General features: G+C 41.8%; 2 protein-coding genes across 4 annotated transcripts in view; both read right to left on the bottom strand.

The window, feature by feature from the left end:
• dot1l (DOT1-like histone H3K79 methyltransferase) overlaps positions 1–13,074 on the bottom strand; it is a 29,645-nt gene extending 16,571 nt beyond the window's left edge. For 2 of the 3 annotated variants that reach the window (XM_086282701.1, XM_086282703.1), the window contains exons 1-11: positions 12,679–13,074; positions 4,990–5,033; positions 4,823–4,897; positions 4,498–4,561; positions 2,826–3,054; positions 2,493–2,587; positions 1,725–1,787; positions 1,542–1,597; positions 1,252–1,331; positions 455–523; positions 263–369 (exon numbers count right to left, since the gene is read on the bottom strand). In XM_086282701.1, coding sequence (XP_086138827.1) covers positions 263–369; positions 455–523; positions 1,252–1,331; positions 1,542–1,597; positions 1,725–1,787; positions 2,493–2,587; positions 2,826–3,054; positions 4,498–4,561; positions 4,823–4,897; positions 4,990–5,033; positions 12,679–12,759 — 963 coding nt within the window. In that variant the 5' untranslated portion in view covers positions 12,760–13,074. The remainder of the gene's footprint in view (positions 1–262; positions 370–454; positions 524–1,251; positions 1,332–1,541; positions 1,598–1,724; positions 1,788–2,492; positions 2,588–2,825; positions 3,055–4,497; positions 4,562–4,822; positions 4,898–4,989; positions 5,034–12,678) is intronic. The other variant, XM_086282704.1, reaches the window with a different exon arrangement.
• Positions 13,075–17,499: 4,425 nt separating this feature from the next.
• ell (elongation factor RNA polymerase II) overlaps positions 17,500–25,364 on the bottom strand; it is a 37,100-nt gene continuing 29,235 nt past the window's right edge. Inside the window, exons 7-12 of the mRNA XM_086282214.1 lie at positions 23,917–23,992; positions 21,547–22,129; positions 21,147–21,213; positions 20,233–20,404; positions 20,067–20,111; positions 17,500–19,983 (exon numbers count right to left, since the gene is read on the bottom strand). Coding sequence (XP_086138340.1) covers positions 19,879–19,983; positions 20,067–20,111; positions 20,233–20,404; positions 21,147–21,213; positions 21,547–22,129; positions 23,917–23,992 — 1,048 coding nt within the window. The 3' untranslated portion in view covers positions 17,500–19,878. The remainder of the gene's footprint in view (positions 19,984–20,066; positions 20,112–20,232; positions 20,405–21,146; positions 21,214–21,546; positions 22,130–23,916; positions 23,993–25,364) is intronic.

Below are 25,364 nucleotides of genomic sequence, written 5' to 3'. Positions count from 1 at the left end.
ATAAGCACATGTCTGCCTGTGAAACCTCAGATTGCTTACTCTCAAGATACACTACTCATTAAGATGATACCAGCTGTTATTATGGCAGCTTATCTCTTGAGTTTAGGTTACGGTTCGTCTCTAATGGATAATTTATTTGTGTTGCTTTAGTAGTCAATTATTTTTTTATTGAGCTGACGAGATCCTCTGTTAGGATTTCACGTGTGGGCGCCTGGGACCACTTCCTCTCATTACAGAGACAAAGAGAAGCATGGGTGCTTACTATGGTGCGGTCTATGGTATGCAGGTAGTAGGAAACTGGCTTTCCAGTCCAGGAAACAGAGCCTCTGAGTGGAGAAAGCTCCACCACACGCATAATTGTGCCAATATCTGCAGGACAGAAGGGAAGAATATCACACGGAAGTCTAATTGAGCCTTAAATATTATTTATTTTTTAAATAAATTGGGTGCTTACCACTCAAGTTTCGACTGTTGATTCTGAAGTTTAAAGGTGCAAAGGGTTTGGAGGATACAATTTTCCCTCCTGGGGAAATAGAAAAACAAATGCACAAAAATCCTTTACATGTGTTGTACACACCACAGCTTTTTCAGCTCATTACTTGACGCACGCATGGTAATTTACACAATCACTTTAACTATCTATGGATGGATCTCATGAGCCAATTTTAGCTTAATTAACAATGAGAACAGCTGAAGAATTAATCACTACCAACACTACAAAAACATGATGCTTTATATAAACAAAATACTACATGCACCTGCTTTCAAACTGCTTTTCTATCTTTGATTAATTTTCTCTAGTTTTCAATAAAGGGTCTCAATTCAGTTTTGCTGGGAAATTTGAAAATACCAAATTAACAGAGAGCAGACTGTAGAGATTAAAGAAAAAGTGGACACATCTCCTCAAATGATTTTTAAAAGAATGCTCTGATCCAAACATGACATACAAAAAGTGGTGGGTCTGAATATAATGCAGAAATTGTATGTTTGTGACTTTGAAGCTGAAACATTGTTGACTCTATAGAACACAAATTCATCAATGTGCCTAACAGACCGTCAGTGCAACATAATTTATGCTCAATTTTTCTGATAATTCTGATCAGAATTTAAGTGATGATCTATACATTTTCCAATTTAAGAGCCTTGTGTATGTCTGAGTGTTTTTTAACTGAAAGATAAAATAACGCAGATGTTTTCAAGTACAAACAAGTAATGAGTAAGTAGTGTAGTTATTAGCTGAAAAGTACTAACCTTCCTTCATGTTAGCAAAGCGCTCCTTCAGTTGGTGATCTACCTCTGGACCAAAGGCAAAGTTATTCACAAAAATAATACTGGAAAACAGACAAGAGGAAATACTTCACAGTTCAATTCACAGTAAAAATGGTTACCTCAGGATGTAATGAATGACAAAAACAGTTAAGGAGGCGATTTTCTGATTATATTTTGATTAGATTCAGATTCTAAACGGCCTTATTTGCAGAAAAGCATAAATGAAGATTTTGTCTTTCAGTCTGTCACTGTGATCAGGCTTTGTACACCACCTTGTGTTGGCGATTCTTTCTTTCCACTCTTCAGACAGAAAATCACCTCTTTCCAGCTGAAACAAATTGTACGGTTATGGAAAAAGTCCTGAACACCTGTGAATCTACAGAGCACCTGAATTTGTTTCTTCTGAACGTGTGTGCAATGAAAGTGCAACTTGTGTCACACAAGAACCAACTTACTGTGTACTCCCCGTGTTTCTTCCCATACCATTTCATCCATTTTTTAAACTCTTTATGCATGGTCTGAAACAAAGAACAGAAACAATATCAGAACACTTGATACGAAAATTCAAGTTTTTAAAAGTCAAAATTATGATAAAGCGAGAGTTGTGGAGGCATTTCAAGAAAGAGAGGAAGTAAACAAATAGCCCCCAGTTAAAGTTTGGATACTGGTTTCTAAAAAACGCCCTTTCAGTTACCAGAATGACTCGAGCATGAGTTTCACACTTATGATTAAGACTAAGATTTTGAGTTGAATTTCCGCCCAGTCGGGAGACATTAATTCAAAGCAGGGATGTTTATCTGAAGCTTGGGCACTACTCACCAGTCTGTTACCTGCTCTATAGTCAAACCGGCACTGATTGCAGTCATACACTACAGTCACATTATGATAGAGCTGCTGGAAGTTTGAAGACCGCTTAAGGTTCAATCCAGCTGTGTCAGACATTTACAATCTTAATTGAACTCCGTTTAGTGCTTTAGTGCAAGTGTGGAACAGGTATATGCACCTTGTTTGGTGCAGCGTGACAGGGCAAAAAAATGCTAACAAAGAAACCAGTTTGAAGGCTGATCTGAAGAGGAAATAAACAGCAGGTGCTCTTTCTGCTAGACTACGCTCTAGTTTACAGCTGTCTATAGTAAGCTTTGGCTTTTCACTAAAACAAATCTAAACGCAGTGATCTCGTGCTGCTGGGTCTGTATATCTGTTATGTGAGATAATGGAGTTACCTCTGCATAGGTAGCTGGAATGTCTGCTTTCTCTACACCGTAGTAGTGTTTACAGTTGGTTGCTGCTGCAACCTGCAGCACCACCTGCCCTACTCCTGCAAATATGAAACAATTTCTTTAAAAATACATAAACACACCAAAGCTGCCAGACTTGCTATTTATGCTGGAGTTCTGAATCTTACAATTTCAGACATTTTCATAGTTCTTAATTAGCATTTTTATCCAAGTAACCACAAACACACTTTACTGGAGTACTTTTAAGAAACAAAGACAAACTTCAGGTGCTTCTACTAAGTGGTTAGTATAGAATGAAATGTATAACAGCAAACTAACCACTGCCAAGGTCAACAAAGGTGTCTTCTTCCATCATTTCCATTTCATCAATAATCTGGGCCACCAGGTCGAAAGAGGTCTCTCCGTACACCTCGGGGGAGAAGGGTTCATAGTTGTTGAGCTTCTCTGGGTCGGTCACTGAGTGGTTGTACACCTGCTGTAAGATATGTCTCAGCAGCCCATTGGAAGGACGCTTGTTTAGCTTCATGGGCTGGGTTGTCCCTTTCCACTGTAAAACAGGATTTGCATCAATTACATAGCGCCCCCAGAGAGTGCACTCCATCCCTTTTAGGAGTTTTCAGACTCATTGTAAACGGTATCATCTTAACGTATTTAATTATTTTTCACAATTAACCTGCACACATGATAATGACAAAGCAAATACAGGCTTTTTGAGTGGTTTGTACAACTGTTAAAAATAAAAGACTAAAATATCCCATTTCAATAAATATGTGAAGCATTCACTTAATACTTTTGCAAAATAAATAAATAAATAAATAACAGCCTCAATTCTTTTGGGAAAGATCCCACAAGGTTGGCAAACATGTCCTTTAGATTTTTCTCTATTTTTAATGGTACAGTTATTTGAGCTTAATCCCGGTGGATGGCAAGTATCAGTGAACATTTTACGTTTCTGTCTGTTTTATGTAGTTTGGGTAAAAGCAAAGGATGCACATCCACCATTTTTTAATCGAATAATAAATTTGATAAATTGCTTCTCTGCACTTTGACACTGACATAAAAAATACATTATTGAAAAATATGTTCAGCTGCCTTTCTAAGGGGTTACGAGTCCCATGGACAGGATCCAGCTTGGCTGACTTTGACCACAAGTGCTGAGAATAAACCTTGCTCTTCTCAATGAGCAGCTCCTCCTCACAGGTGGTTTCAACTGCCAAAAAACAGCTACCATAGCCTATGTCAGTCCAAGACAGTGGCGTTGGAGTACGATGGGGGAAGAGACTACTTGGAGAGGCAGAAAAATGATTTTAAGGGCTGCCAGAAAGGCACCCTGGTCTGCATGTTGGCAAGCAAAGATAAGACAGGAAAGGCCCAGGCTAGTTAAATAGCAGAGACTACAGTTTACTAGTTTTTACTCTAATATTCATCAGCAGCTGTAAGACCTTACACAGACACATATCATATTTATGACCAGCTGATTTAATTAGCCCTGTGTTAGCCTTAAGATGGGCTTGTGAGGGTATATACTCTGACTTCTACCTTTCAACAGCTGGAATAGGCTCCAGCTCTCGAGGAATAAGCGGTTAGGGAAATGTACTGTTGTATGGACAGATGATTTAATTAGTGCCAGGTAGACTCCAGACAATCTTTAGAAGTTCCTAAGTGATCTCTGAGAAAAGTAGCATGCACCAGAAATCAATAGCAAAAGGTCTGAATACCTGTGTAAGTGGACTATTTCTTTAATTACTGCAGTGGAATGTAGATAAGACAGCACACTAAAGAGTTCTTACCAAAATCCAATAACTGAAGGACAAAGATAGACCACCTTAGAGAACACTGGCTCTGATATCCTACTATAAATACTCAAAACCAGAATAAACAGTTAGGGAAAATGATTCACAAAGGGCACAGATTCAAAAGAACCAGGTTTGTGACTAATGTGCAGCCTTCTCCTACAAAACAGCAAGGAACTTTTCACATATGGACTCACCAGTTGATGAATGCTGTCAATGGCCCTGTTGTACTTGTCACAAAGTCTCTGCATGCTCTCAAAGCTGGGAGAGAGAGGCAACACATAAAATATGATCTCTATAATTTAATTTAAGTAATAACAGCACATTTCTGAGTGAAATAATACAGCTCACATGGGTTAACCCTAACTATCATGACCTAATTTGTTATCATGGCTGGGTAAAATTAATCAAGTCTTTAAATCTGACTCATAAACTAACTAAACTAATTATCAGAGACATCAATCTAACCTTCTGTCTGACTCACAGACTTTGATTTTACAGATACTGATGACATTATTTTACCTCTTGGTGTCATAGTCAATGAGTACATAATTTTCCATTGCCAGTTTGAGGTCTGGGATTTCCTCACACACCCACCTATTAAATAAACAAACATAAAATCACTACTAAATCAGGTCTTTGACAGTCATGTGCATGTAGGAGTATCGCAGGACGGAAACATCGCTTACCGAATGGTCTCGATGATTTCATGAGCAGCATCATGGTGTTTATCCTTAAAAGGGAGGGAGAAAATATTACAAAAACCACACCGAGAATAAAACATTTCACTCAGCAGCACCACAAATTACAGCTTTTAGATGTCCTTAAACTCCAAACACGACCACTCAAAACCAGTCTAAACAAAACCTCAACACTGCTGAAGCCATGATAGTTTTAGAAGACTGATGTTTAAGTGGGGTGTATCTAATAAACTGACAGCTGAAAATAAAATACCCTAAACTGTCTTCACATCTGACCTTACAATACCACAGCTCAGTAAATCATAGGTCAAAACACTAATACAATCTCATCAACTGACAATCATGGGAGGGAAGAACTCCCTTTTAGCAGAAAAAAACTGTCAGAATCAGGCTCAGGTGGGAACAAACACCTACAGCGACCAGAGGGAGTGTGAGGGGAAAGAGAAGACAAATATTTAAATGGTAAATGGACTGAGTCTTATATGGCGCTTTTCTACGCCGGGAATACTCAAATACTAAAATAATACTCTATACAACATGCCACATTCACCCATTCACACAAGTACTGTCATCTATGCTGTTAAGTGCTTACTACCACTCACTCATTCATACCCTGACATATGCATCAGAGAGGAACTTGGGGTTAATATCTTGCCCAAGGATATTTAGGAGGAGCCAGGGATCAAACCACCAACATTCCGATCAGTAGATGACCTGCTCTACCTTCCTGAGTTACAGCCATTTACCACACTGAGTATTGTCGTAGTGATCATAAAAAGAAAGAGGAAGTTCCTCAGATGGTTCAAGGTCACCTGATTTAAGCTACATTAAACATTTTATGATGTAGCCTAAATCAGGCCTAATTTCAGAAGCACAGAGTCTCTGTCTCCTGAACCCAAAATGTTAGCTGGTTCCACAGTAGAAGGACATGATAGGATGAAAGGTGGTGCTACATGTAGGCAAATTGCTGACTGGCTGAAAAGCAGGCCTGAACAGGAAAAAGAGTGAATGGATTGGTACTCATATAGTGCTTTTGTACTGTGCACTTTTTACTACAAAGCTCCTTCACCCATTCCCACACACATTCATACAACATCTAATCACACTGATCGAAGCACTGGGTAAACACACGACGCCAGTATCTTGCACAAGGATGTTTCAACATGCAGCCAGAGATTGAACCACGAACCATCTTGCTGACAGATGACCTGTCCTATCTCCTGAGCCACTACCACCACCACTCAGTTTTTTAGTGTTTGGGAGATTCTGAATGTGCATTAGGAGGATTATGTGAATGCAATCGCAGAGAAACAGGGGTATTGCTTCATCACAGTAGCTAACCGCAGGGAAAAACTCCTGATATGTTTATGGGGAAATAATCAGTTTAACAGAGTGCTTGCTGAGCCAGTATTGTACTGAGCATGTGTTAGTATAAACAAGATGTGTGTAAATATATGGTCTGGCGATGTGCGTATGCAATGAAATGCTGATTAGCCATGGGCACATGCTGCTTATGTTAATTAGCCACGAGGAACTGTTCTTGTTATTAATGCATGTTAGTCTGGAGAACGGTGTAATGTTTAATATTCAGAGTTTCCTTTAACCAAATCATGATCCTGTGTGCAACCCTGCAGCAAATGCATTTATAGCCCCTAAACATATTTTATGACTCATGAGTCTTTTGCTGCATTAGCTCTGCAACGGATTGTGTAACAGACCCTGGAAAGGTCGGATTACCTGCTGAGCGACAGTGCCTGTTAAAACAGCATTTCCAAATCCAGCAGGAATGTTAATGAAACCGTTTTCTATTAAAAAAAAGACATCGAGTGGAGGGAAAGTAAATATGACATGCACACTAATATGTGTGAAGGTAAGGTATAAAACTGCTGGATGGGAGTTTTGATCATTATAAATATAATTAAAGAGAAATTACAACAAAGAAGAAGAGAAAGAGATACTGTTCAGTGCTCGCAAAATCGCTAGCCCGACGTCCCGGAGCTAGCGATATCTCTGGTCGGGTGACCAAAATCCATCTCAGCCCCGCCCGTCGGGTTATCATATAGCCTGACGGGCAAGGCTGAGATAGATTTTGGTCGCCCGACAGGCGATATCGCTAGCTCCGGGACATCGGGCTAGCGATTTTGTGAGCCCTGCGTGTTGATTGCGCTCTTATTTCCTGAGGGTGTCTCCACAGCAGATGGATCTGCATGTTTGATTTGACGAGATTTTACGCCAGATGCCCTTCCTGACGAAACCCCTGCCTTTGAGATCATTAGTAAGAGTACAGCAGCTTGTGACCCCTTAAGGCCGGGTTTGTGTCTCCTCCCAGGACTGAACCAGGGATATTTCACATGTAAGGCAAATGTCCTAAACATTTCACCACAGAGCCACAAAAAGACCTTATAAAGAAATTATTTGAATCTTATTACCCAGTTAACGTGTGTTTAAAATAAATTAGTATATGTATCTGTCTTAATGTACTGTTCTAAGATGAGTTTTTATGAATTTCAATAACATCTGTTTGAGATGTTAATGCAGACTGTATGTGTCTATTTGAATGTATATAGGAACTTGAAAAAAATAGCTGATGCCAATGGGAACCCTAATGAAACTGGAGAGGCTGAAGCTATGCTCATGCTACATCCCGTGTCTCTGAAAATTACCCTAAGTTGGTCAGAAGCAAACTTGAATAAGATAAAAATCTATTGTATTTTACACATGCAGGGAAATTATATTCATTAATTTTAGCAGGAGTGCCTGAGCAGCTCTCTGTGAGTAACAGGACTCAAGTTGCATCCAGCACACAGGCTGCCTAAGCCTGTTGCCTGAGCTGACCCACTGACCCACTTTCCGTCTCCTGCTTTGCCAAAGAGAGCCTCTGCTGGAGAGAAAGAAAAGAAAGAAAGTAGAAAGGGAAAAAAAAAAGAAAACTGAAGGTGAAAGAGGACAAAGGCAGGGAAAGTGAAAGCGAGAAGCGAAAAAAGAACTGTGAAAGGAAAGGGGGGCCTGAGAGAGGAGGAGAGCCTGCTATTTGTCAGCTGTTTGAGGCCTGGCACAGCAGCATGAGCTAACGGCTCTCAGCTCTCAGCCCACAGCTTCCAGCTTCCCGCTCAATACTACCCGCCAATACTACGCAAACTTCCGCCAAAACTAAAACATCCATGCGCACACCCTGAAAGAACCATGGCTAGACAGGAGATCTGTTAGCGGAGCACAGCAGTTAACCACATTATGGAGCTAACTATTAATGATAATGAGCTACAAATCTTCCTAAAACACACATGAGCAAAGCACTGTGTAGCTCTTAATATGGAAGCTATACAGAGTATGAAGTGAGCGAATCAGATGCAGCAGGGGGAGGTCACCTGCTCACACAAAGACGGCACACAGCAACACCAGTAGAGAGCTGCTGCTAAAAATAAACGCCGTCTGAAAGCTAGACTCAGACAAAAAGAACAGAGGACCCTCCTCTCCTCCCCACTGTGGGTTCAAGTGACGCACGTACTACTCCTCCTCTCCACACTACCTCTCCTCACAGATGCACCGTGGGTGTAGGGGTTTTACCCAAAACACTGCTCAACTATCTACACCGCAACACCCAATGAGAACAAATGACCAAAGTCAGGCTTTGTATAGAAATTTGAATACATTTTATTTATCAAATGGCAAAAAAGTAGTAAGATGAAAGAGCCTTTTTGTTTTAGCTATATCGAGACTAATCAAGCTTATTTATACCTCCATTTATGCACATAAGAATTATGCTCAGTCACCACTGATTTTGTAACAAAGAAGATCAAACAGACATGAGTCAGATGTCAGTATTAGCATTTACTGCCTAAGAGCACAAGAGATTAGAGCTACAAATTAGAGCTGGGCGATATATCGAGTTTTAAAAAAATATCGATATATTTTTATACGAGATATAAGATGTGACAATATCTTTTATATCGATATAGTCTATGTTACGTTAAAGCTATACTTGTGGAGCCGCAAGTTTGCCTCTCTTTCGTCCACTTTTGTCTTTACGCAACGTTACTCGGCCTCGCCCCTCCTTCACTGAATACAACTCCCCCTCCTCCCCCATCGCTTCACCTGCAGGAAGCGACAAGACGGACACGGCAAATCTCCGTTAATGAGTTACTGCGCATCGACCCGTGCGTGGGGCTGGACGCCGTCAACGTGTTAGCTAGCTAACCACGCTAACGAGCTAACCACGCTAACGCCATGCAGCCCAGAGGCGCTGCACAGCCTAAAATCCTTTCATTTTCTCAAAAGTTGACAGCGCGCCTTATGTATGAATTCTGGTTGTGCTTGATGGCTGCGAACCGATTTTATGTGGTACACATAATCTGTCACAGCAATCTGTCAAAAAATGTTTTAGTACGACTTTGGTAAGCTACGGAGCTGCACCGCTTGATGGACTGTCAGAGCATTACGGCTACCGAGGAGCCTCGCGGAGTGATACGTACTGTGCTTCAACGTAATATTACCCTACTGTGTATAAGGACCATAAATGGCACCTGTTAAGAGACGTGGTTACGAAGAGGATTTCAAACTCAATGCTGTCAGTCACAGAGTAGAAGTTGGGAACAGAGCAGCTGTGAAATCTGTCTTTGTTATTGTGCTCAGCGTCTTTTAGTTTACATTTTGACTGCACAATTGTGAGCTTTTTGTTATGCACAAAAACAACATTGTTTTCTTTTATTTATGGAGCATTATTATTTAATAAATGCTCATAATTTATTTTTGAGTAAATTTTATGTACATCTATGCTCTATGTTAATAAAAGTGCCTGTGTGACATCTGGGACACAGCTTTGACTAAGAACTCTCTTTTTGTTCTTACTTTATGGCTTTAAAAAAAAAAATCGAGATATATATCTTATATCGCCATCTAGGTAAAAAATATCGAGATATGAATTTTGGGTCATATCGCCCAGCCCTACTACAAATTTCTATGACCAATCTTTATCTGTTGTGTCACATCAATTTTGTGCTGGCTAAATACTCAGATGGTGCGACAAAGAGCTGAAAAGCTTTAAAACAGCTTGGTCATTTTTTAAATGAAATTTGTTTTTGTTTTCCCAGCACAAAAGGGCCAATGAATAAAAGCTACTTTAGTCTGCTCCCTTATTCACAAGGGGCTGCCACAGCAGGTAGCTCCACATGTTTGATTTAGCAGTTGTTTTATGCCGGACACCCTTCCTGGCACAATTCTAAAGGCATCGGTGTCTCCTCCGAAAATCAAACTGGTGATCTTTCACTTATTAGGCAAATGTCTAAACCACTACAAAAAGGGCGATGAATTAGAAATAAAATAAAAACTGGTGCCAGTACTCCTCACTAGTATAGACAGCATAACAGTTGGACATAGCCACCTCGATGTCATCCACTGGTTTGTGAAGTCCTGTTATGAAGCCTCCAGCTGAGCTTTTTCACCGTCGCCATCTTGGTGTTTTGAAGCCAGATGTGACGAGCAAGAGGTGGATATGACTGATCCTTGATATGCTCATAGCTTATCATGGCCCTTTCTGACTCTAAATCATTTTTTATAAATTAGGCTCAAAATTAATCAGTTGAAACTAGACACTGAGGCCATCAGTCTGATCAGCACAGTGTGTACAGAGCTTCTCAATGAAGAAGGAACCTATTTCTTCCAATCTTTTCTGGTATTTTTGCAACCAGACTTAGCCCCCTGGTGTTACAAAGAACACAGGCTTAAGGCACTCTAGCATCACACTTTAGACAAGGCAGGCATGTCCATCTTTGATAACATCTGTGGATATCAGCCAAACTCGTAATAATGATATCAGTGGTGATACAGAATTAAACAATCCACACATTCCTACTGATCATACACCAAAAGTACTTAAAACACCAGCGTATCTCTTAAAAGTGTTGTGTGGGGCTGCTTAGTACCAATACCTAGAACCAGATGGATAAAGAGCTGCACCACACCAGAGGTGCTCTTCATATGGAAGCATTTACAGATGCACAGATGTGGGGATTTAGTGAGCAAACAGCAGATGAAAGACTAAACAAAAGAGATCAGAGAACATCTTCTTTGCATTTTTTCTATGGGTTTGGTTCACTAAAAGCACAACTTACACATCAAAAGCCTGTAACACCATGTTGTGTCTATCATACACAGATAGCAATGTGCTCGTGCTCTGTAGGTGTGATAAGCAATCCTAATGTGGTGCAATGTAGGAGTGAAGAGTAAATGGAGTGGGATCTGCTGTTACCACCAAGAAGTTCAACAAAGGGAAAACACAATGAGTTTTAAACGTGACTGGGAACACATACTTGTATGTGAATTCTAATAATACAGCATTGCTGAACAGGAGCAGGCTCATATCTTCCTCCCTGCAGACTTGACCATATGGACAAGAGAGGAAGGGAGAGGAGAGGGGAAGTGTTTCCCCCTTTGAAAACAGGAGGAGAGCACCGCATGAATGGGCTCCATATCACACAACTCCACATGCATCAGCTGTTTCTAATTCAACACATGACAGTATAAATAGCTCACGCAGCCCAATGATGTATTAAATTCCTGACATGTTTGTCCTCCTGTTTATCTTTGCAGACCATAACATAAGGAAATGGGAGGAAGGGAGGGAGGAACTGTGAGTGTTATCAGAGTCTGGCATAGTGCAAAAAGGGAGGGTCAGCTCTGTCAGGCAAAGCAGGGAGGGAGTGCCTGATTGCATCGACAAGCAACTCTGACTCAACAGAGACTGAAACGGGTGATGGGACAAACACACTATGATGGAAGTGAAATAACCAGACTGACAGACACAGTGCAGCGTGGGGGTGGGGGAAAGCGCCCCAAAGAGACCCCACACACGCATTCTCATAAACTCCGCTATCTTCTCACCGCAATTACTATAAATGAGAAAGATAGTTCAAACTAACTACACACCACTGAAAAGGACCACAGAACTTACAACCGCTTCCCCTTCCGCTTATACTGAATGAGTCAACTGCAGGCACTGACGTGCTGACAGCTACATGGAAATAAAATTAAGAGAAGAGAGAGAAACGTGTCTCTACCAGGCATGATTGCTATCACTGCACAGAGCAGACTGACTGATGGGGGTGGTGGGTCCACCTCATGTACAGAGTTAACCCGAGCAAACACAAGTCAGCTGCTCTCGCTCCTAAAACTATGCTGGGATAACACACATACACACACAGAAGGCAGTCTAGGAATGCCAACACTGCTATTCAGATGTGTACAGACAGGAGTTCAAAAACCTACTGTGTAACCATCGGAGATATGGTGTGGTCTATGTGAGCAGGGAAAAAATGCTCGGCCATAAAATAAGTTAGGGACAGACTAACAAAACGGTGGTCCAATTTCAAAACAACCTCCGATCAGTGGCTGTCACTGTTAGTTTTACTAGCTACGGTCAAATGTGCCGTAGGATCTAAGTGTCTACAGTATGACAAGGAAAGAACGGATTGAAATAATCCAGGTATGCCATCAGCCATGGCAGAAGGCTGATACAGCACGTCTGTCACCATCCCAACCAGTATGACCCGATTCTCCGGACGAGCGTGCCACGGCTCTTTCTGCTAGCTAGAGTTAGCGCACAGCTAACGCGGCTAACAAAGACTAAAACAAAAGGCAAAGCTTAAAAGCTACAAAAATTAAGCTTTAAAGTTTAACACTTACATATACTGGTAACGGCCATGGATACCCAGCGGGTTCTGCTCCAACCGGCGATTTGAGCTTGAGCTCCAGCTTTTCTCCCATCCTACACTTCACGGCGGCTTGGCTGTGGTGGATAGCTAGCTAGTAACTGCTCTCTGTTAGCCAGCTGGTCGGTTAGCGAGCGACTTACAACGAGAACATTTTGTAAGAAAAACGTTCAAACGCGTAAAATTAAAAAAGACGTCGACGCTGGTTACGTGGCAGATACACTCACGATGCGTTCAAGTGTATAACTGGATATGACTCGCTGTTCTATTTTAAATAAAATGCCTTTTTTATGCCCACTGGCAATAACACCGATTCCGTATCGCCGCCATCTTGCCCGGCATGAATACTTATGGCAAGGGGCCACTGGCAGCGGAGGGGACGCAGACGTCACTGAGCCAGCTCACGAGCAAGCCACCCCTTCCCAAGCTGCGTGAGAACACCGATAACATCACGACTTTTTTTCCATATTAACGCAGGAATATTTACGCAGAGCCGGCAGATACATGATAAATGATAACAGTTCGTTTTAATGCTAAAAACACATTCGACTCTGATTCTCAACATAATACACTTTTATTTACCCATAAATTATAAATATAAATTATAGCTTTAAGTAAATTAAATATAACGCAAATAACAATGCAACGAGTACTAATAAACACATTCTGTTTTACACGTTTTTATGTACTAGGTGTTGTTATAGAAAGTTTATATACAAATTCAATATAAAACATTGGAAATTAGACCTAAATATTATTTTACCAGCCTTTAATTCAATTCAATTCAATTTTATTTATACAGCGCCAAATCACAACAACAGTCGCCTCAAGGCGCTTTATATTGTAAGATAGATCCTACAATAACACAGACAGAGAAAAATTCAACAGTCATGTGACCCCGTATGAGCAAGCACTGGGGCACAGTGGGAAGGAAAAACCTCCCTTTTAACCGGAAGAAGCTGGCTCTTACACATATCCCTGAGGTACACCAACTGTATAATGCAGTTTGCTCATTTCCTAAGAACAGCTAGAAATGTGTAGGGTTGTATTTTGGAATCTGTATCGAACTCAAAGAGCTTTCCAACTGTTTCTCTGTCTATACTCGAGGACTCTGTCACCCAGTGCTGATGTTTTGGAATTTTAATTAGGTCTTTACTACTACTACTACTACTACTACTAGTACTACTAATAATAATAATGATAATGATAACTTTTCTTTTGTTATCATTATCTATTTGAAGACTACCCCTGTTAGTTAATTTGAGCACAGATCTGTAGCTGACTATAGGCAGAGATGTGCAAACACATGCATTATCAGCAGCCCAGAGTCTGGATCAAAGGCCTAAATGAAAAACTCTGTCAGTACAATATTTACCAAAGATTGCTGTTGTTCACAAGACTTACAGCTTTGCCCAGGGGCCTCAAACATCTGCATGTAAAGACTTTAAACGGCCCGAGGAATTTCATTTATATTTTAAAACTAGTAAGTCGGTTGGCTGGAAAACAGTTTTATAGAACAAAACCAGCTGTTTGATATGTATGACGGAAATACAGAAATATTTCTTAAGGAAGTTCTTCAGTATTTATGCAGGCAAGTATCTACCTACCTATGGCTCTTTATAAAACAGTTGTTTATACACTTCTGTGCACTTGCAAAACAGTTAAACATGGATATGATGTGTAAGAAACTGGGCACATCTCATTCAAAATTGATGGTGTAGTTGGGGAGCTAATTATAGTAAAATTGTTTTTTACTTTATGTGTGACGTGTCCACAGTGAGTGATGATTTATAATGGACTGTGGTTGAGGAAGGGTTGGGTTACTACCCGGTCAAGTCACCATATAATTTTCATAATCTGTGTGCCTGTCTTTTTGTTCCCATGCAGCACAATGTTTGCTGAAAAACAATACAATGCACTGAAGGATGTGCAGAAGCATCTATGCTACTGTAGTCATGTGGACTGAGGGCGGTTATGGGAGAGACATTTATACTTTCATGGGTTATGTTGCTGTATTTTTTATTGAATGAGAAATTACATGTGAGGATAAGTGGATGAGCGAGTACACAGTTTAAACAATAGATAGAGCGAAGAGAGAAATAACCTCAGCTCATTCACAGAAAAGTTGTCTGATTCAGCTCAACAGAGCCAGCATTGTTTACAAGAAGGTTCAGTCATCTATAGCCTGAATGTGAACAGAGACTGTAGTTCAAATTTCTGGCCTTTAGCCACAAAACTGCACCGTACCAGATAGACTGACAGGCTATGGTATCTTGATTTTGAAAGCATTAGAGCCAAGAAAAATAGCTATGACTGGTGAAGTGGGATGTTTCTATTATACTCAAAGAAGTCATATATTACCATATAAATGGGAATGTGTCTGCCTGGTGCTAGACGTCTCTTTTGCCAACTGATGATGAGGATGCAGCATCTGGATGGAGATCAGCAATGAAGGAAGAAACCTCCTGATATTAGAAATGACCCTGAAGGTCAGGCAGTCGATATGAAGCAGAAACCCGTCCATAATAGAGGAGAAGACGCAGCAAGCTGCCAGTTTGGCTGGTGCTGCAGAATGAATAAGAGATAATCAAGATGGTAAACTCCCAGGTCAAAGAGCACTCAAGAGAGTATTATGGGGAAACTAGCTTTCCCTGGTGGATTCTGTGGTTAAGACAAAAAAAAAAAAAAAAAAAACACAATAGAAATTTCAGTGAGACGAATGTAGCTGGTCAAAGCTTGAAGGCTTAGCAGATGTTTATCGCTGCTTCACGTTCACCTGTTTTGTCTGAGACCATTTGCACTAACCCTCTCATGTATCTGAGAGATGAGACTTTTCACACCTATGTCAGAGCAGACTTATAGTGCCAACTTTGAGGAACCACTGATGCATTTTAAAAATGCAACTGTCATCACACACATCAGCTGCTAAAATCAGCAATGTTTCAGCCAACTTAGGTGTGAAGACTTTCCTAAACAAACATTCAGCTAATGGTAAAGCAGCTGGTTTGTTTTTAGAATCCTCATTAGCATGAGCTTTATCTGTAGCTATTATAAGTGTCCGTATACTTAAAGGAAACCAATTATGCTCATTTTTAAACCTCATATTTTCATTCCTGGACTCTGTATGCTCCTTATTTATCTTAGCAGCCCCTCAATCCACCCAGAGTAACCAGCGGTTACCATTTGAGGGCTCCGAGTCCACCCACTGTCAGAAATAAACTGTTCTAGCTGCTCCGTTTTTAAGGTCAAACACCCTTCTTCTGCTTGGCTGCACTTTTTAAACAAAAGAAATAAACACCGAGTGTGTGGGGCTTCCTCTGCTCACCTGGTTCTATTAAATTCAATATAATTTTATTTATACAGCACCAAATCACAACAACAGTCACCTCAAGGCGCTTTATATTGTAAGGTAGACCCTACAATGATACATACAGAGAAAAACCCAACAATCATATGAACTCCTATTAGCAAGCCCTTTGGCGACAGTGGGAAGGAAAAACTCCCTTTTAACAGGAAGAAACCTCTGGCAGAACCAGGCTCAGGGAGGGGCGGCCATCTGCTGCGACCAGTTGGGGTGAGAAAAGGAAGGCAGGATAAAAGATGACTCAATGACATCACACAGAGGGCAGAAAAAGCTGGTCAGAGCAGTGTGACGGTGGAACTGCTGGCTCACATGAATTATCCGTCTTTGAAATTCTGGCCCCCTCTAATATTAACATCCACCACTGCATAATAAAGCCTTTTAAATTCATCGATTATGCCATGCCCTCGAGTTTAATGCCAATTACCTTCAATAAGAGTCAGCCCTTTATTTCAACTACGGCCTACATTTTCACATGAAAGCACTAGCTCGCTCTGTTAGCACAGAATCTGAATAGAAGCAGATCCCTCTGCAGTTTTCAGCACAGAGAGAGAGGGGAGGGGAGACCTCTGTGTGTAAACATGTTTGTGTATATGCTGCTGTATGTTGAGGAGAGAGGGAGATGGCAGCTTGCCACAGTGAACTCTCTGACCAGCCCCCCTCCCCTCCAGCTCCCTCAGCAGCTCTGAGGCCAGCTTCGGGATGAGAGCCATGCGCAGCGAGGCTCAGGCACAGCTCAGCCCAGCCAACTGGAACGCAGTCGCTATGTAGATTTCTGGGATCTTTCACAGTGTGTCAGATTACAGCGAGCCTCATCCTGCGCTGCCTGGCTGGAGCATCCTCTGCTCATGCTGCCATGCCAAGGCCTTTTTGGGATCCACGTTTAAGTGTCAGCAAACACACATTCACAAATTATAAGAGGATGCCAATTAGACACAAGACACACGTAGACTACAAAGTGGAAGCTTTTAACTACTTCCCCTTGCAACCAAATGGATCCCCGAAGGTGTCGCCGAGCACACGTAAGGGTTTACCGACGAAGAGAAACAAAGAAATCTGGGACACCGCATGGATCTAAATATTTCTAGTTAATCTGCCGCCTTCATGGACAAAGGCGAGGCATGCCAGGACTGTGTGGAGGCTGGGGAACCCAACAGTGTGAGACTGCTGCCATCCAAAGGATAGCTGCTGTATTACAAACCAGTCGATTCAGTAATTGTTACCAAAAATAAAAAATAAAAAAATTAATGATTTCCTTAATTAGAGAAAGTGCTTCAGTAATTTGAACTTCCACAAACATGTTTGTAAGCTTTAAAAAAAAAAAATGACTTCATCATCTGTATGATTAAATATTCCTGACCCCATGTGGAAACAGCAGGAAATGTAGCACCATTACAATGAAGGGCAACAACAACGGATTCAGAATTTCACAAATAAAGATTTGAAAGAATTTTATTATTGAAACAAAGATCATCTCAGTCCCAGTCCCTTATGGTTTTCAAAAAGCGTGCTTTGGGTTTTAGCGCCAACATTTCATGACTGTCCTCCAAAGCCCTCTTTGCTTATACAGCAGCATGTATATACTGAAGGGAAAAGGAAAAGGGGGAAAAAAAAAATCAAAACCTATACAAACAGATCATTTTGGCACAATCAACTCGTACATGGTAATCCTGTGCTGGCATATTATTACCAGTTTGCTCTCCATTGGATCAAAATATCTTTCACTGATAAACTCATTCACGATGGATTTTGACCAGAGAGGGAAATACAGTAATCATGTCTGAATCTTTGTAGAAAACAAGGTACAGTAAGAGTGACTGAAAGTCTTTGTTAAAAGGTGTAACGCTCGGTGTTGCAGAGTGTTGATACCAGTAACAAAACATTCCTCCTCACAGACTTCCGAGTCCCAGATCCAGCCTCGGTCTGAACCCAGCAGCATTTCTAAGTTCTGAACTTCATGTAGTGTTTGCATTAGGAGCAAGATGAAAATCTGAAACCTGACAAGTCCAGTGCGAAGCTCTGACCCCTCACAGGGAAACACTGAAGAACTTCCTACTGGATGGTAAATCAGACAAAATTAATGAGAACTGGAAGCGGGGAATTCTGTGATGTTGGCAAAGTTCCTTTGCCAACATTTGGTAGAGCGTTTTGTGTCATCCCACTCAGTAAGCACTTTGGTATACATGCTGGTCAGAGTCACGTCTACTCGATTACATGATAATACAGTCGGACTAGGCCTCAGCGTGGATTTTAATATCCTTGGGCAGTTTTTTTTCTTCAAGTAAAGATACAAAGACTGTTCATTGTAACTCATTCATAAAGCATGCACTCGGATGGACAAAGAAGTGTGTCGATTGGACAAAACCCCAAGGTAACAGCAAGATCAGAAGAAAAAGTGCAGATTCTCCATATTCACGTAAAAAGATCGATATAAGAAACGCACTTGCTGACGGCGCTCAACGTTTCTCGGGCATCTCGACTCGATGCTGACCCGGGAAACTGATTTTTTGGGTCGCTCCCTGTAAATACTTGACATCACACTTGGAAAAAGGCAAAAAGTGGTTCTCCTCTGAGCAGGAGGTCCACCGGGCTCCACTCGGAAGATGAACAAAAATGGCTTCATCTTAACAGTCGTCTCAGATGGACTAGCATGCGGGAAGATTAGCAGACAAAAACAAAAGTAAACGTGATCTGAACACAACTGAAAGTGATAATGGTGCACAAGCCGAAACTTCCAAAACTTCCCGGAGATGAAAAGAAAAAGGCTTTAGGTCTGCATCCCGTCTGCTTCAGCTTACAATTCAAGGATCTTCCGTAGTGCGAAGAAGGGTAACACTGACACCGAGCTCCTCAGAAAACTCGGACACATTCTGTTGCTACAAAAGCCGTAATAAACGGGAAAGACGATTCATTAACAGCAGAGAATAGTTTCTCACTGACGCAATAACTGAACCACAACTTAGGACCACTGCAGGAACAGAGCTCGGGAGTTCGTCCTGAAGGACCGCAAACCCGAGCCCCCCCCCCCTCCTTTAATACGCGTGCATATGATTTTAGAAACGAAAAGCTGAACGCACAAACCCGCGTGTGACCGTGCGCACCGGTTTCAAATGAACAGTAATATCTGCATCTCTTTAAAAGAGATAAATAAAGAGAATAAAGTTATCCCAAAAGACTGACAGACGGGCAAGGCAGCTTCTGGATAAAATACAGGCAGACATTCAAAATGTGAGAACAGAAGCTTTAAAGTACTGATACAGAGGAGTGTAAAACAGACTCCTCCCCCATTTTAATATCCAAAATAAATACAAAGAAATAGAGGTTCGACATCTCAACCATTCATTTTTCACTAAGTGGGGAAAACTTTTTCATCATTCGTTTAATTTTTTCTCAACTCAAAAACAAATTCATTGCATTTGGCATTCAATCTGCAGCTTTCATCTCCGTGTCCCTCCTGTTCCCAAAGCAGGAAAAAGAATTTGGAAATCTCCCAAGAACGTGGCAAAGTTTCCATGTTTGACACTTTCACATCTCTGAACTATAAGCAGGGTGTGTAGAAAAACAGACCTGCACAGAGCCACATTTTCTGGATGCACACCAGGCTTCGCCTCATCTCCACAAAAGAAAAAACAAAAGAAAAACAGAGCGTGTCCCGCTTGGTTCCCACTAGAGCCTTTGGCCCCGATGAGAGGAATACTCCCTTCATGGCAATTTTTTTTCTTCTTCTTTTCTCCCCACACAAGCAGAATCTGGAGCTTTCCACCATCTGCTCGGCTTCCAGAGATAACAGGGAACACAGTCTAATAACCACTTTTAAAGTTGCTGTTGATCGTACTCCGCAATGAGTTTCTTAATGTGCGCCAGTTTGTTGTGTAGATATTCACAGCGGTTCTTCTCTTGGCTGTAGTTTGGATTAGTCTGCGATGGAAAAAGCACAGCGTCAGAATCTGATAAACCGCTCACACACTTCATCATCAGCGTCAGTCAGAGCTACAACCTACCTTTTTTATTTTACGATACTCTTGAAGTATTTGATTGTGAACCGTCTGTTCAAAGAAGGAAAGAGTTTAAGTCATTTGTCTTCACATTAAAGGTAAAAGCGTTGTGTTTATTATACGGTTACTCGTGGTGCCGTGGAATCTTTCGCGTCTCTCTCGGGGTATTTACCTTGTACTTGTCTGTGCCGTGTTGGAGCTGTTTCAGCTCATTATCAAGCACCGTGAACTGCCGGGTGATGCCCTCTATTCGAGCATGTAGTCCCCGGTACTCGCTGTACTCGGCGTTGAAATCATTTTTATACCTTTGACGCTGCTCCGGAGAGCTGATCACTGTATATTTCCTAAGGAGAAGAATACAGAAAAAAATATTACTGAACAAGAAGAGCCCAAACTACCAAGGACACTCCCTGTCTGGGCAGCATTTACTTTGGATTTTCTTTGTTTTTTTAAAATGTACTTTTACATTGTCTGCAGTAAAAAACAGATGACACAACTCACAGCACAGTTGTAAGAGTCAGAGTTTCTCAGTTACAAGGCTTTTGTCAGTTTTCCACAAATAAATCATCGAGCTGACCTCGAAGACCTCAGTGGATGCGAGCCAAATTTGAGTGCATTGTTAACATGACCCCAACGTTTTATAAGAATTCTTTCAAAACTGTGTTTACAGACAGAAGGACACACAAACTTTACCAGAACCCAGAAATATAACCAACAAAAATAAGTTGTGAGGAGTGAGAAGAATCAATATCGGCTTTTAAGTCTGACGCTGCGGGAAAAGTGCAACTTAAACTGTAACCCAAAATATGTGTCATCACGTCTGCGTTCATGTTTGAGTTGTGGCTGTGAGGAGGAGGAGTATAATTTTTGTGTCTCAGCCACAGCTATGGAGCTTGGTGGCAAAAGGACAAAAAAGTAATGAGCGCTTTCTGAACACCAGCACGCACCCGTCTCCTTTACGTCACGTCTCACCACCAATGGGACGGTGAACTATCTCCTCTCCTCATGTGTGACTCACGGTGGAGGCTGTCTCATTTATTCTGATGAGTTTAACAAGAAGAAATTTGTCAAAACTTGAATACTCACAATAAATAGTCTGCCACTTCAGGTGAAGATGAAGGAATACTGGTACTGTTACACATCCCATTAAGATCTGAAACGAGAACACACATTTGAATAATCTCAATGTGTCATCTGTGCAGGTCTCTAATGCAAAAGCAGAGAAACGTCAGTATGACTGTTATTTGTATTTAACTATCATCTTTTCTGCCAGTGAAATTAACAGGCGTGCATTTGAGGCACAAACTCGAACAGCAGGGGTCTCAGTTTGTTCGATAAGAATAAGACTCGTCACATGATGCATCACCTACTCACAGTGATGACTAACTGGAGAGCATCCAAATATCAAGTATCACTTTTATTCAGAAATCCACATCTAACGCAGTAAAATACTGTGTGTGTGTGTGTGTGTGTGTGTTGTTCTCACCTGTGCTTCTGTGTGGAATACTGTTGCTTTTGAGGTTTCCTAGGCTCGTCTCACAGGCTCTATTAGGCTCCGACACACACTCGTCACGACTTTTCCTCTCGTTTTCCTGCTCCTTCTCCCTCACCTTCTCTTTATCTTTGCTCTTCTCTTTGTCTTTATGCTTTTTGGACTTCTTTTTAGACTTGGTGTTTAAGGAGGAAGAGCTCTTGTCCCGCGGGGCCTCCAGGATCGTGTGTCTGGGGGAAGATGTTTGAGGGAGCGAAGGCAGCTGACTGAACCTCTCGGGCACCGCAGATTCCTGAGAGTCACAGTCGCGTCCATTGTTGCTGGAGTCATTGCTGACGTCCGACAATGCTTCAAAAGGACGGGGGATGTCGAGCATGGGCAGCTGCTGGGAGCTGGACGGCGTGCCGCCATCTGGCGCTGAACCCACCACTCCCGACGGCGTGCTGCCTGCATCGCCTCTGCCATTGGAAGAGCTGATCTTGCCATTAACCGGGGGTGTTGCAGCCTTGCTAGCGAGGTGCGATATCCTTGGCTTTTTGTTGGCGAGTGGGTCGATGAAGTCGGCAGCGGGCCGTTTCTGGCGAAAACAAAACAGTTTTAGTTTCATACCTTAAAACAGCGTTTGATATGAAATAGTGTTCCAGGTGAAATCAGGCAGGGGAGAGACTAATGAGAGCAGAAAGCAACATAATGAAAACGACAAGACTACAGAGTATTCGAGGAAGAGCACTCTTAGCAGCAAAGACACAATGAGGACTGTGCTTCCTTTTCACAACAGCAGAGATTAGATTACAGACAGCCCTGTTTGACCCAGTCCACTCTGAAGACTTTGGGAGTGGCAGACTCAATGACTTTGTTTGCTCTCCTGACTTGGTGGTGTGAAACAAAGGCAAAGAGCCAGTGAAGAGCTCAGCTTGAACCTCCCAAGCTCTTCTAATCTTCTCCACACAAAGCACCTTTGACACCTGAGATCAAAAGTCTCCTGAGATGACAGCCGGAATGAAAAGACTTCTTTATGATTAGCCATGATGGAGGAGGCTAGACTTTAAGTTTCATGTTCATCAGTGTGGATATGCCTTCCCATTGTTCTGTAGCACTCCCTGATTCAGACCAGACCCAGCTCAGGTTTATGCTGCATTACCTGCTGTGATTCTGTCTTTTTACCAATGCAGCTAAAAATGGAGCCCGGAGGCCTGTGTGTGTGTATTCATATCTTTGTGGGGACCAAAAATTGTAAGTTGACTATGCTTGTGGGGGACTAACAACCCGTTATAGGGACAAAATGCTCGTCCCAACGAGTCTGAAGGCAATTTTCAGACTCAAAATGTGGCTTTAGTGTCAGGGTTACAATTCGGTTATGGGCAGGGTTAGGGTATTAGGGTAAGCGGCTAGGGAAAGCATTATGTCAACGAGATGTCCTCACTAAGATATGGAAACGTGTGTATGTGCGTGTGTTTACAGAGGGAGTGAGCGGAAAGGAAGGGGCAAACAGTAGGTGTCTGAGGCAAGAACAGCTGAGTGGAAGGAGCTATTAATAAAGCAGAGCCTCTTCTCCTCCCTCTGCTTAATGGAAGTGTAAATAATGGTAAATTTAGACGTCTGTACAGACCTAACAGGACAGGCAGTATGAAAATATCAAAAAATTGTTTAGGCAGTAAGGCAGGAAAACACAATTTCACGCAGATATAGTATACCCAAGAAGATATTTTGTATAATAACAAAAGTTAAGTATTCATGGAAACGTGTATATTTATTTAAAGATTCTAGGGGAGCTTCTAATATCCCTTAATGCGTAATTCTGACCAGCAGCAACCACTTAAGAAAACATTTACTCCAAAAGGCACTTTGGAAATTCACAGAGGAGGATACTAAGAGGAAACATTTATACTTTTGCAGACAGCCAGATGATTTAGAAAAACCCTCCTTGGGAAATACCAGACACCACCAGACTACTACAACAACAGTCCGGGGGTCAGGCTGCAGTGTTTGGTAAACTGGTGGAAATGGAAAGAAACGCTCCAGTACACACATTAGGTGGAAATAATCTTACCCCTATTCCTCCTGCCTTTCTACAAGGTTGCTGGAAACATACAAAAGGCTTAAGCATGCTTGGGTTACACATTACGCTTTGTATTTACACTGAATTTTTTTCCTGCCTGGTCTGTATCTCAAACAGGGGTTTTCTATTCTTACATGTAGCTTCCTCCGTCTTAACCAGCCCTTTATCGTGGTCTGATCACAGGAAGAGACTTGTTATTAAATGTTCAGTCAGTAACGAGGAGGAGGAGGCAGAGGGAAACAGCAGATGAGGCTTTAGGAAAATGTGTGGAAGTGAGAGACGGGTTAAAGGAAGAGGAGGCTCACTTGAGATGGAGAGCAGCTGGCCAGCTCTTTCGGTGGGCTCTCTGGTGGAGGTGCAGAGCTGTTCTGGGCTTGTTTCCTAAGAGAGTTCATGCACACAGACAGAGACAGAGCCAAGAAAATTTAATACAGTTTATGCATACCTGCAGTGCATTAAAACTCTTATCTATCCAACTATCCTGGTGAGTTAAAGCAACATATGCACTGGCAGCAATGAGGGGCTTAAAGTGCAGGAAAGTGATCTCTTTCAACCTCAGCGTTTGACCAGACACTTCCACACCACTAACACGCTTCTCAGGTCTGAAGCAATCATGGGCTCATAAAGTGTCTTTGAAATGACTTAAACCCTTACAGCTTAAAATCCCCTTTTCTAAGCATACACGGCAAAAAACAGAAAAAGAAATCTAGCTGAAATTGATTCTGTGACAAGCAAATTGTATGTACGAGGACTTCAAAGACCTGAGACAGTCACACTGAGAAGCTCACAGGGTAGCTATGACAACTGAGTGAAGGAGGAGGTACTTGAGAGCAGCATTTAATTATCTACAGAGAAGGCAAAGTTTCAATAATAAAATCTGTGCACATTTTTAACATTTAATGCTTTTTAATCTCTCAGTCACTGCAGTGTGTTTATTTAACGGCTGAACGGTTTTGGCAGCAGCTCATGCACGATGAGCGAGAGAGTGCCACGACACTCTGAAGTGACAAAGAAAGTGGTGCCGCTGCTCACTTGGGGATGGACGCTTGTTGTGCCGGGTTACATTTATAAAGAGGTTACTTTTGCATGCTCCGACAATAACAGAACGTCGATTTAAAGGCAAACGAGCAATATTTACACGCCGATCGTAACTGCCTCCATTACCCACGAATCATTGCACGGCCAGGTATGAACAAGGATAAACGGTGCATGCTACGTGCAACAACGTACACTTTCTGAGAAGCATAACTACACGTTAGATTGAAGCATCCCACGGCTACTGCGATTGGCCCGTCGATTCTCCCTGTGCATTTCCAGCTATGTTTAACGTTGAAGTACGATATCAGTGACAGGGCAACAATCAATGCCTCAGTAATCATCACTGTCAATATACAGAGGGGAAAAAAGTCACAGGATTTGTTCCTATCGACTGGCACCGCACGTGTAACAGCAGGACACGACAACAATGTTGACCACTTAGGTAGGATACATCACAGGCTCTACAAGGTATTCCCCACAGATATATGAATCAGTCCTTAAAGTTGCTTTTTTGAAGCGGAACCTCAGTCCGCTGACCTGAGCAGAGTTCCAACGCTGGCTTAAACACTAGCAGTAAAAACAGAATTCACTGGACAAACACCACATGTGGCCATAAAAATAAAGACGCATGCAGAGATGCTCTTGCCACAGCTGAGGACTTTATCAGTAGGGGGCAGTTAGGTACACCAAGTCTCGTCAGTGCCGCACCCTTGTA

This window comes from Aulonocara sp. 'chitande type north' Nkhata Bay, linkage group LG23 (assembly GCF_057382095.1).
Source record: "Aulonocara sp. 'chitande type north' Nkhata Bay isolate Kocher_YH1m ecotype deep benthic linkage group LG23, A_spYH_male_GT1.1, whole genome shotgun sequence".
In the NCBI taxonomy this organism is placed as follows: domain Eukaryota; kingdom Metazoa; phylum Chordata; class Actinopteri; order Cichliformes; family Cichlidae; genus Aulonocara; species Aulonocara sp. 'chitande type north' Nkhata Bay.
The sequence above is the reverse complement of the archived record's forward strand: the minus strand, read 5'-3'. Positions and strand labels throughout refer to the sequence as shown.